The sequence below is a fragment of the Zosterops lateralis genome (assembly GCF_965231275.1).
Source record: "Zosterops lateralis genome assembly, chromosome: 14".
In the NCBI taxonomy this organism is placed as follows: Eukaryota; Metazoa; Chordata; class Aves; order Passeriformes; family Zosteropidae; genus Zosterops; species Zosterops lateralis.
In genome coordinates, this window is record NC_139774.1 from 13673089 (window position 1) to 13685900 (window position 12812).

Below are 12812 nucleotides of genomic sequence, written 5' to 3' on the forward strand. Positions count from 1 at the left end.
ATACTTCTCCTTATTCACAAGCAGAAGAGTGGCAGACAAGGATATATACCAATCACAGACACAGTGTTTAATAAAACATCTTGGTCTTTGTCACTCCAGGCAGTTTTCTGCTATGTTTTATAGGTCACAGTCCATGAAATTTCATAGGAATGTTCATATCTATTCTCTGTAGCAGAAAATGACATTTATTTGTTATTAAAGCATATAATTTAGGGAGGATGAAGATACTTTATCCAAAACAACATGTGAAGTAGTCTTTCCAACGATGATTTCTCCCTAATGTATCTGTGTTTTGAGACCTCTATATAATCCTGTGAGCTTCTTATATATTTTTTCTAATGGGAAACAATAGAGGAATATTATTTTATAGTGATTGCATGATAAACGGCCAAGATACTTGTTGAACTCAGAGTACAACCCTTGCTTGGTTTTTTACCTGCTGACTCAGACTGTCACCACAAAAATCTGTCAGCTTTAATCATGAGAGACATGACAGTGCTAAGCATTGATCCATTCCCAAACACCAGGAGCTCAGGAGGGGATGTGTGCTGGGCACAGCTTTTATTTCTTCTGGCAGATGCAGGAAGAGGGAAAGGTGAATGGGGGGTGGAGGTTGAGATTGAGATTTGGTTGCTTTTTTCTCAGAGATTGAGAAAAAGACATGGGGAAATGCCTCTTTGTCTCCAGTCCAGTGAGTTTTTAAGAAGATCCACCAACTTTGATTAATCAAATGTGTCCTTGATGTTTTGGTTGTAGTACATTGTCCCATAGGCCTGATGCCTCCTTTGGGGTGTGTAGGAGCTGCTGGCTGTCAGCTGAACTTCCCTTATGTATGTTTTTAATGTGTAAAAATCCTCTGGACCACACTTGGGAGACAGAGGGTGAAGGAGAGAAAGAGAAACACAAGAGAGGAGCAGAGTGGGATTCTGGATCTGTGTCAACACTCACAACAGAACAGAGTTGTGAGTCACCAAACTTGCTTCAGTGATGTCTTGACAAGTCCCTTTTTATCCCTAGGGCCATGTTACTGGAAAAGTTTTGCCCCCCTTCAGCTGAGGAGCAAGCCCTGGAGGGGTCAGCACTGCACATCCACGGAGATGATCCTTCCTGCAGCTGGCTGGGGCACACAGCAGCTTGTCTGACCTGCAACTTTTCGTAATAAAACCAGAGAAGACACTGCTGTGTGAAAGCCCTCAGGGCTTGTAACCTTACTGAGATAATCTGTTTGGGGGAGAAAAAAAAAAACCTGTAGAGATTTTTTTTAGCAGCCCAGAACATGTGAGGGTGTGCAGATATCTGTAATAATTCCTGCTCGCTCAAATCGCTAAGCACACTGCTATCAAAATTTAATCTGGGCTTTTTGGTGCATAATCATATTTCACTCATTTTCCTCCATACTTTTTGCTTGAGATAAATGAGCACCTTCTGTGCCACTACCAAGCCAGAATTCACAGGCCAATATTTTACACCTAGGGCCAACAAATGTGGGGAGTGGCATTTTATGACCCATCTCAGTCGCATTTCCAACATCTATCTCTCAAATTTGCTTACAACCCTCAGTTCAAAATGAGATGACAGCGGTCAGTTTATCAACCAGCATCACCTTTGTTCATAAGACACCAGGATCTGGCAAGAGCAATCTTTACTTGGCAGGGAACTACCTGGGAATGGCACTTCTTGGCACGGGAGAACCTCTGGCAGGTGACCAGTGTTGCTGCTGAGCCGTGCGACGTCTCTGATTTCCATCCCTCCAAATTCAGGCCTTCTGGCAGCAGCTCATGGAACTCTGTCTGGGTTAGATCTCCACTCTCTTGGAGAGACACTGAGAGACACTGATCCCCAGCCTGGGGCTGGAGGTGCTCTCACAGTGGGAGGAAGAGGAAGGATGGGAAATGGACAATGATTTCATTTTTGCATCTTGACTGGAAAGCATGCTAGATATATGTCCAAATGCATGTGGTTTTCCTGGATTTTCCTGGTCTCCTCTTGATCTTTTTTATGTCTTCTACCTGAGTGCATTCCCCTTTCCCATAAAATCCCCAAAACAGCTGTTAGTTAGGCATGGAAGTGCTAGTGTTACTCTCCAATCCTGGTGATTTAATTTTTTTGCTAGAAGGTATTCTTCAAACCATCTTTTTCTCAGAAGAAAACCCCGTTTGCCTCAATCCTTGCAAAGTTCAACAATCACCCTGAATCTTGGAAATAATACCTTACATTTGATGCGGTTTTGATTATAGATTTACCTGTGCAATTCCCTACCCACAGTGTTTCTTACACACCCTTTCTGAGCAATTACAGCCTAAATGAAGGTAAATCCCTCATCTTAATAAAAAGTTACAACTTTCATGTGTCAGAGGTGAAATATATTTTGGTACAGTTCTCTGTGTATCTGTACAGATTTTAATCACACACTCTTTATAGGCTATTGCTATGAATGAGCAGGTATATTATTACATTATAAAGGCAGGCAGTGAATATTACAGTGAATAGTTTCCTGTTAACACAGAGCATCACTGCCTCTCTGTGAGTAGAGAATGACTTAGCTTAAAGGAACATCTTTCATCTGTGTAAATGCTTTACTGGGGGGCATTGCAGATAGTTCTGAATAGGAATATTTTTTTCACTGAAACTGAGCTACAGTGATAACACAAGTAATTGCATTCTCTAGTGCCTCCCAGTGCTATACATGTTATCTTCAATGGAAAAAAAAAAAGTCAGCTATTGGCAGCCTGGTGAATTTAGTAATTGTAACTAATAGGGTTGTTTCTTTTTGCCTGTCTTTCAGGATGGAATGGGGAACCTGAGGATCACAGAAAAGGGTCTGAAGCTTGAAGGAGATTCAGAATTCTTGAAACCTCTCTACGCCAAAGAAATCCGATCAAGACCAGTAAGTTTTTGGGAAAGGAATAAGTTTGTTTCTTTTGCTCTAACAGAAAGAAAGCATGAAGTGGCAGGGTGATGTGGTTAATGGATAAATTGCTTTGGCCATTGGCCTCTCTGTAAAGATGTAGTTTGAGGAGTGAGGCTTTGAGCACTTCATCCAGACACTGCATCCTCTGGGCAGGTCCAAAGTTGGTAGCCATGGCTCTGGTTTGTGTAAGCCACAGTTAAAACTCTCACAGGACCTCTGAAGTTTCACACTGTCTTTGCTTTCTTTTGAGGTAAATCCTAAACAACCTTCAACTGGAGGACCTATTACTTCTGAGGCAGAAGGGTGGCTGGCAGTTCTGAAATCCAGCTCATTTTTAACCAGTTACAGCTTTTCTGGATAGCAGAGAGGTGGTGCCTTGGCACAAGGGTCTGATCTGTTGTTCATTAGCACAATGAACCCTTATTATGTGCTTAGTCCAATTTCATGTTTAAAATTATGTGTCGTTAAAATTCAATGCTGCTAAGAGTGACTGCTTGACAAAAGTGAATGTTAACTACTGGAAATGAGAAAGAACCCAAGTGTGATTGAAGTAACATTTTCATAGCAGCACTTTGTTGGCTCTTGGTGACTTTTGGTCTTTCTAATGCAATCCTGTATGTCCTGAACAGCTTTAAAATAACTGAAACAACTGCAGAGTTTCCAGGATCCATGTCAGAAGATATCATCTGTCTTGTTTCCTTATCTAAAGTGTTAATTTGAGTCAGATACCAGCCTTCCCTTTTGATAACAATGGCAGATAGCTAATTAAATAAACTTAACATCCTTTGATCTCAGCATTTCAGTGCTCTTGTTGAAATTGGAACTTGGAGCATAATGAACAAAACAGCCAATACGATACCCCATTTAATTATTGAAGGTTGTAACCTCTGTAAGATGGCTAGGAATTGATTTGAACAAGCATAATCATTCAGGAAGAAAACTTAATAAGAAAACCTTCATATCTATAAACGCTTTCAGCCCTAAATTAAAACGGAACCTGTAAAACCTTACATGTCATTCACCTTTTAATATAAAATATGTGGGAGCCAGGTGCAGCAGTTGGTTTGATAAATAGACTGACAAATCACTACCTACATTTCTTTTTCTCTAGTTACATCGATGGAAATAATATTTGATTGCTAAGGGAAGTGAGAACTACTCCTTGCTGCTGGGGAGTTTACTGTTTTCATATTATCATATTGATCTACATTTTAATACGTCAGGGGGTGCAAAAGGTGTCCCTTTCCCGAGGCTGTGAAAGTAATTTCCACACCATTGACAGATTACTGAATGCAAGGAACAAGAAGTGTTAGGTAAGGCCTGTGTGTGTTCCTTGCTCTGTCTCCCACCCAGGATTATTTCTGCTGGGAGCTGGAGGGGGGTGTAGCTGCCAGCCAGGTCTGATCTGCAGTCTGGGGGGGTGGACCTTCCCTGCTGGCTTCAATAATGGGTCCTGGAAACTGTGTTAACCACAGTTACACAAACCATGCACATTGTTCCTCTGACTTCTGGAATACACTGGAATAGCCTGTGCTGGCTTTTGGGTTGCTTGTGCTAACCCTGGAATTATTTTTGGGCTGGGGGCAGCAGCAGAAACCTGACTGCATTCAGACAACTTCTGCTTTCTTCTGCTGCGTGTGAATTTGGCCTCTTGAAAGCAAACAAAAGGATTGCAGTCAATCAAAGGTTTATAGTTAGAGGATATTTAAAAATATTATTAAATAAACAACACTTGATCTTTTTAAAGAACAGTAGTATGACCCAGTGTTGTCTTGGAGGGAAGCGTGGTAGCAGTTCCTGAACCTGATGAATATTGTTAAAATAAAGTGCCAAACTCAGAGCTCAGCAACAGATGAACATCCATACTAATTCTAGAGTGATTTTCTCTGGGTTTTCAGAAGTGCATAATGCAGCTTTAAATATGTGAAGAGTAACAGAAACAAATATGACAAATAACATAGTGAAGTGCATCCCAGAAATAATCTGACATACACAATTTTTCATCTCTTTAATTAAACAACCTAAGAGATGTGTGCAGTAATAAATAATTGTTTCATATAAACTCCAAAGACTTTTAGATGCTGGTTATTTATAAAAGAATTTAATTTACTTTTTTTAATAAACTCAACAAATTTAACTTCATTATTTTTCTGTGTAGTGAGTGAAGGAGCATTGCTGCTGCTGGAAAGGGCAGGGAAAAATCATTTTTCATGTAAGTGGCTGCAGTCCCATGAGCTCTGTGCCCGGGGTTTTCCCACTCATGTTCCCCCCATGTGCTGCAGAGGTGCACACAGAGCTGGGAAATCCCTGCCAAAGTATCTCCAAAATGGGAATTGTGATTATTCTTGAAAGCCTGAATTTGTCACTGGTGCCTCTTCTTCTCTGCTGCATCTCTTGAATCCCAGGAAGTTTGTAATTAAAATTACACACAGACTTGATTTCCTGGGAGCTCTGCCTTCTGTTTTAATGATTGTTTTGGATTTCCATTTAAAAGTGGATTACTTTTTCAAATGGATTTGGCTGAAAGGGAAGATCAAGGGCTAGAGAGGAGGAAGAGCCCTCAGATATCATCCCAAGAGACTGCTGGGTGTGCACCTCTGAGCTTCTGTAGTTTGTGCCTTAACAGCCCTGCTAGGTCCTGCTCCCTTCATCACCTTAACAGAGGAGCTGCACTTGGATTTGCTTCTCATTCCGACTGAAATTCCAAATTTTAGCAGGATTGGATGGATGTGGTTTGGTGCCAGGCAGAGAAATCACTGACATTAACTGACTTCTTAAATTTGCTTCCAGCCAGTTTCTTTCTGCATCTGACACCCCCAAAATTTACTTTCTTTTTCCCTCACCTCACCTACTCAATAGGGAGCTCCCAAATCCCTTCTGGTTTTATACAGAGAAGAGGGTCTCTGTTCCTGATGTTTTCCATCCTAGTCCTGGCTCAGTAGTACTTGCTTTGTAGTACGGATTAAGGAACTATTTTCAAGCATCAGAGTTTGCATTTTACAAGTCTTGTCATTTTACAAGCCTAACGTTTATCTGGAGGTTAATGAGCAGGTGGTAGCAGTGTTTGCACCCTTGTAGCCTTCCTTTAAAGAGAGGAGATGGATGTGTTCCCTTTTCCTGGAGAGTTCAGAGCATCCTGAACTCCCAGCTGAACATATTGCACACTGAGCAGTGGGGTTTTTTTTTTTCCATGCCACTTGCATGGAACATGAGCATCTTGCTGCCTTTAATTAAGAAGATAACTGGACCATGAAGTATTGCCTGTGTAAATAAAAGTGATTTGTACTTAGTCAAGGAGGTGCATTAGGAATTCTCACATTTCTTTCCTTGCAGATAAATTATGAAGATTATTAAAAATTGGAAGGGTCATCTATAAACCCATCTGTAGCTCAGCTGCACTGTCACTCTCAAAATGTAGCTGTCTTTCTAACTGTTGTAATTTATTGTGGACTATCGTGTGAACCATCTGCTTGCTTATAAATCAGACCAACTTTGACTGAAAGTTGTACACAGCAGTAGAAATCGTTAATTTTATGTCCTGGAAAGTAGTGGCAACAGTTTAGGGGACTTCAGTCTTCATTGCCTTAATTGGAATAGAAATTTAAGACTGGAAATTTTCCTGCCTGTGTTGAGATGAGCTGCTAAGAAGCAAGTTGCTTGCAATTTAGAGTTAGCCCAGATTTACCTTTCTTAGTGCAGTCGGGGTGTTTTGAAGCCTGGCACATCCAGGTCTGTAAGTAACTTGAAAGGGGCAAGACACAGAACAAGCTGTGTGCATTTTCCATCCAGATAACAGCAGAAATAAAATCCTGTGCTGTGATTACACAGGAAAATCCAGTGAATTACTTCTCTCAGGAGCTGTCTGACAACCAATGAGATGATAATCTCAGTTTCAGGAAGCAGAGAAAGACATTGCCATGATAGGATTAGGATGGGTTTGCCCTTTCAATGTTCCTTTCAAGTGCATAGATAGGAAAAAAAAATAAACTCAGTTAGCAAATGTTTACACCTGGTCTTTATTTTTCTTACACTGAACACTTTTAAAGACAAGAATATGGATTTTTCTGACAACCTTGACTTTGGTTCAGTAAAAAGCACTTGACTGGGGTCCTGTCCCTTCATCTTTTTTTCAGATTCTCCTATTGATGGGTCTGGGAACACAATTAAATGTGGCACCAAACTTTTTACCTGGGGCAGCTCCAAGCTCTGCTCTTGCACAGGTATAAGGGATGGCAAAATTCTCTGAACAGATTTTGAGGAGATCTTCAAGTGTCTTTATAAAGAGATCTCTTAGTGTATGTAGCTGGTTTCGTGTTGAAGGTTTGCTTTCTGTAATTTTTAATCAGAAAAAAAAAAAAAAAAAAGGAGTTTAAAAGAAAAACCTGATACATCAAAGAAAAAGAGCCTGAGGCAGAGGACTGTGTCTTTGTGTTATTTTTCTTTCTTTGGGGGATATTAGAGGTCCCTGTCCTGCTCAGTGTGGCAGGGAGTGTCTCTCTGAGAGCACTGTGCCTGCTCAGGTTGTTGGAGCAAACCTGCCCTCGTTTGAGGCCATCCAAAATAACTGGTGACTCCAGTGGAAGGAGAGCTGGGGCTCTCATTAACACTTGGCTGGGATTCTGCAAGGGCATCTGTTTGGCCTGAAAAATTCACAGTTGTGAATTAGGGCTGATAACTGCAAGTCCCTTTACTGGTGTTTAGTAAGTTCTTATCAGCATAAAAGCTAGACCAGTGAGTGCATAAAATATGTTTCTCTGTCCTTTGCATTCTCCCCAGCCAGTATTTGAATGCTAGAAATTTTAAAGGAAGCTTTTAGGAGTGATAAATAATTATTTTGCCAATGTACTCGTCTCACTGTGTTCAGTCCTGGAATAAGAGTGCTGTAATTTGAAAGCACAGAAGCACTTCTCTAATGGCCATATTCTTTTGTATTATTTGCTCTGCAGGTCTACCTGCCTCCAAACTAAAAATACTGACTGCAAAACAATAAACCATGTATTTGGATTAAACAGTGACATGTGCCTGCAGCGGGGCATACCTGTCTCATAGCCATAAATACATATTTATAAGCAATATCACATACTAATTTGGATAAAAAGGGAATGCAGATGGCAAGATAATTGCAACTTTGTATGAGGCTCAAACTGTGTAGTAGAAATGTAGCTTTTAGATAGATAGCATGAAAGAAGGCTGCTATTTTTTAAGGGAGAAGACAAAATAATTCCTTTTCTTCTTTTGTCAAAGTTCAGAGAGAAATAAAAGGACATTGATTTAGTTCCTGGTGATCTGGTCTAGCAAAGTGCTTAATGGTTTCAGCATGTTCACTGAAACCTTCACGGGGTGGAAATGAGGAAATGCAGTTTGTCTCACCACGCTGCCATCACTCAGCTGTCCCTGCCTGCTCCCACCACCTCTGCAGCCACTGCTCCTCCCAGCATCTCCCTATTCCCTTAGGGACTGCTCCTTCAGAGGGGAGAGGACTCTTCTTTGCAGAATATGAAACATCCAGAGCCTGTGAGAGCTCCTGCCAGCTCGGGAGATGTTTGTCTCCTGGCATTGACCCCTGGTGCAGTTCAGCTGCCACTGTACCTTCAGGTAGAAAAGTCTCCCTCTACCCGAGATCAACTTCTGCTGCACCTCCTCTGACTGCACCTTCATAGCCTGGTGCCCTTTGGCTGATTTTTGGTTCAGAAGATGGAAAAGGAACAAGGCTGCTGTAAATGGCACAGCCAAAACTCCTTGCAGCCGTGCCTGGCCACCTCCAGTGCTCCCTGCAGGGTTGTTAAACATTCTTGTGGCACCACCCTGGTGCTGTGCTGGATTCCAATGTTCTTTGGCTGTAGATGTCTCTCAGCCGGAGCAGTTTGAGTCCTGCTTGCCTGACTCAAAGGGAGATCAGCAGAGAGGAGAGCTGGCAGTCAGCAGGGCCTGCAGTGGAAGAACAAGCTGCAAAAGGCATCATTTTGGCAGAAACGCCCTCACCTGACGTGCAGATATTTTTGCCATCGCCATCCAAAGCAGATTTGAGTCTGTGGACAGCAGTAAGCTGTGAGTGCCCAGTGGGATTTATAAAACTGATATGCTGTCCAGTAATAAATTTCATTCTGGAGCAATGAAATCCAGAGAGCCTACTTCAGCCTGAACCTTGGCTGCCCCAGCGCAGTTAGTGGCTCTCTGATATTTCCAGTGTGCTGAAGAGGTGAAAGTTAAGTAAATTTTACAGCAACTATGAAAATATTTCCCTTTACCTTCATAGTAAAATTGGTCAGAAGTCTCTCAGCTTTGAATTTGTAGGGAATATTTTAGGCTGGCTGAAAGACTGTGACAAATAACATCAGAATTAAATCCTGCTATGCCTGTTCCTGGTTGTTTCTGTAAGGAGCTGGTGTTGTGTGGCCCACATTGAGAGCACAACAGGCAACTGAAGTATCCCAGCAGCTTCCAAATCAGAGCATCCCCAAGATGTGCAAGGAAGGAAACTCTCATATAAACAAACTTTCAGAAATAACTCTACAAGTTGCATTTCAAAGCAAAATCTCGTGAAGACTGCCTATGGCATTTTAAAAAGGATTTCATTAGATGTTGCTAACTTGTCATAAGATCTCTTAAATGGAAGGTTAATGGCTCATAACATTTGTAAGCTTTTTAATTTCATGCAATATGAGCAGTGTAATCAACGCCTATTAAAGCCAATCAGCTGTGCCCAGTGGGTACCTACCTCAGCTTTTGTCTGCATTGGCATTTTTTTGGGTAGACCTCTGAACTAACCCTGGGAACCACATGTTTGTGGTTCCTTACCCTGGCATCAGTGGAGAGTTTGTGTCCAGAAAATGTGATGTGATCATTGCAGAAGTATCTGACCCCATAAGGGACATAAACACTTTATACTCAGCATTTTTCACTTTCTTGTGGGGGAATTTGATGTGGACAAGTTAACAGCTGTGGAGCTAAACATGAAGGAGACAAAGCATTTCCCAAATGATCTCTCAAACGTATTTTGCTTTTTCCCTTTGACAAGTAAAATTTCTCGCTTGAGCTGCTTGTGTAAGGGAGAGAAACTGTTCAGATCATGTGTTTGTTTTGCTGCTCTGATCCAGTTCCCACCTCCTCTTCATTTTAACATTTGCAGCTGGACCCTGTGGCAACAAAAACGTGTGATGGGCATCCCTGCTCAAAGTGAGCTCTGTGGGATCTCAGCTTTTGCATTGAATTTTTTTGCCACAATCCCAGAAATGGCTTTTATTTCAGCTGTGAAAAGGAGGACAGTGGGGCACAGAAAACATGAGCGACTCTGGGAGCTGCATTTCTCTCTCTGAAGTGCAAACAAAGGCTTTTTAGTTTAAGGATTTTTTTTTTTAGTTTAAGGATTTACCATGTCTAGACATTGCTGCTGACAGTCAGGATCCTGGCTGCTTTGCAGAGGCTGAAGTACAAAAACAACTCCTTAATACTAAAAATGAAAAGGAAATAAACCTTGATGCAGTATGGGTAGAGGGAAGATAGAGAAAAATAGAGAATGGAAACACAGAAAGACAAATAGGAAGATCCAATTATAAAGAAAAATGATGTTTTTCCTCATGTTTCCAAGAAGCCTGAAGAGCAGAGCTTTGTATCTTCTTACCACAGGACAGCAACACACTTCTGCAACTCTTCTGCTGATCAAAACTATTTTGGCAGGAAAGTTATGTACTTTATAAGGCAGGAGTTGACAAGACAAGCTGTGCTGTCATTAGGAAGTGCAGGCACACAGAACTGGTTTTACAGACAGCTCAGTTCGTGTGTTCTTTGATCTATGACAGGAAAGCAAAGTCAGATTTTCCCGGTTTTCATTTACCAGTTGCTATACCTCTTTGATTGTTTTATTTCTAAATAACATGTGTTGCAATTTGGAGAAGGAAGAACACAGGTAAAAAAACCAAGAACTTTAAATTTGCTCCTTTTCTTTTAGGACAAATTTGTTGAGGGTCTTGGGAAAACTAACTTGCTGCTCTTAAAAGAAAAAGTACCATTTCTTTGGCTTTTAAGATCTTCCTGGTTGGAACATGTTTCCTATAAAAGCACATACAGTAAAAAGTTGTTCTGGGGGGGTGGTGAAAGAAAGCAGTTTCCATGGTGCCTGGTTGATTTCTTTTTTGTTATTTCTTTTTTTCTTGATTTACTCTAGGTTTTCAGTATAAAATGTCCATTGATTTCCTCCTGATGTGCTGTAATTCTGAGTCCCATGGGATTTTTAGGTCTGCTTCCAGCCTGGCCTTAAAATTTTCAGAGGCAGGTTGTATGAAGTACTAGCAGGAGTCTGCTCCTCATTTTCCCTCTGAAACAGAATAACCTATGGAATAAAAAAAAAGTAATAAAAACCTTCAAGTGCTTCAGCTCATAGTGTTTCTTCCTTGTTCATCTATCAAGCACAGCTCTTGTTTACCATCCTTATATAAAACTGCAGGAGATTCTTCACTTTCAAGCCTTAATTTTTTTTTGTCTGAGCATGAGTAGAGCTAAAGCCTCCTTGGTTTCTGCCTTTGCACCTCTGAGGTTCCCCAGGGAGAATCCAGTGCTGCTGTCTCCACCTTCCCCCAGGAATATCCCTCCTAAGGACAGAGGCACATCTTCCTTTGGAGAGCTCTTCTTTATGGTCTACAAGGAAAGGATTTTTTTTTTAATTTGTTTCAAATTCAGCAGTGATTTGTAAATCACTGGTCACGAAAATGTTGAGGAAATGCCAAAATTTTTGCTGTATCTCAGTCAGTGCCGGTTACTTTGTTGGATTCTTGATGAGTAATCTAAAACTAGGCACTTGAAATTGTTTTTATGACCTAGGCCTTTTATTTTCTCTTTCTTTCCAGCTGCAGCTTGATATTCTGCTTCTAGTTCCTTCTTCTCCTTAAGCAAAACAATATCTGATTCCAGTGGTTCTGTCTTGTTTAGACAAGGGGCTGATTTGTGATGGGGCATCCAAGGAAGAAAAGTGGTGAACATCTGAGTGCTGATTCTCTGCTGAGAAACCAGCAGCAGCTGCAAAAGCTGTGGCACCAGGAATGGGTGGTTACTGATTTGGGGAGAAGCTTTGCTGCTCACTGAATCATCCCTGTTGCTCTTCACAGTGCCTGGGAATTCTTCGTTTTGATGTGCCAGTGCAAACTGAGCCTTCTTGGATGTGATCTGACAGGACTGCAGCCCAAGGCAGCACAGCTGAAGAGTCAGATGTGTTTTTTCCAATGAAGAGCTTTGTAAGATATCAATATTTAAAAAACAGAAAAACAAACTAAAGGCAGTGGGTTGATTGAGGGAAAAGAGAGGTCACTCTTCTGACAGATCAAGCATCACTCTTCAGAAAGGATTTCAGTTTTTCAGCCAAAAGCCATTGTCTTCCTTTTGATTAGGCTGATCAGTAAAAGTGTGAACAGTTCATTATTTTTCTTAAAATCCCTTTTTTTTATAGGTATATTTTTCTGGTATATTTAGGTGTGGGCACATCTTTTCATTACCTTAGAGCAGCTGGTATTTCCCTTTAGGCAGAGTCACTTTTGTGTCCTACACACAGGTGAAGCCACCCAGTGAATGGCCAAATAATCCATAATGCAAACACACACCAGTTGCTGTAAGAGGTCAGGAACTGAAGCTGATTTAGGGTTTTGAAGGCAGTGAGTTGATGGGAAGAGCCAGAACAAGCTTCCTCTGCTGCTTTCCGTGGTTGGGTGTTCAGAGCCTGTATCCTCCAGTTTTTTGCAGAACATCCCTCGCTCTTTAAATGAAGTGAAGGCCACACAGGGCAGTGGCATGTATGTTGTCACAGCTGCTGCCTGGAGAAGCTCCTGTGATTGCATGTCTGCTTTTGCTTCAAGCCAAAATATTTTATCTGTATTCTGCTACTTTTTCAGAACCCCAGCTCCTCCTGCAAACT

The 12812-nt window shown here is 41.3% G+C and overlaps 1 protein-coding gene across 5 annotated transcripts in view; it reads left to right on the forward strand.

Annotated features, from left to right (window-relative positions):
- SGCD (sarcoglycan delta) overlaps positions 1-12812 on the forward strand; it is a 302618-nt gene that overhangs the window by 230480 nt on the left and 59326 nt on the right. For all 5 annotated transcript variants that reach the window (XM_083872021.1, XM_083872019.1, XM_083872023.1 and 2 more), the window contains exon 4: positions 2786-2887. In XM_083872021.1, coding sequence (XP_083728147.1) covers positions 2786-2887 — 102 coding nt within the window. The remainder of the gene's footprint in view (positions 1-2785; positions 2888-12812) is intronic.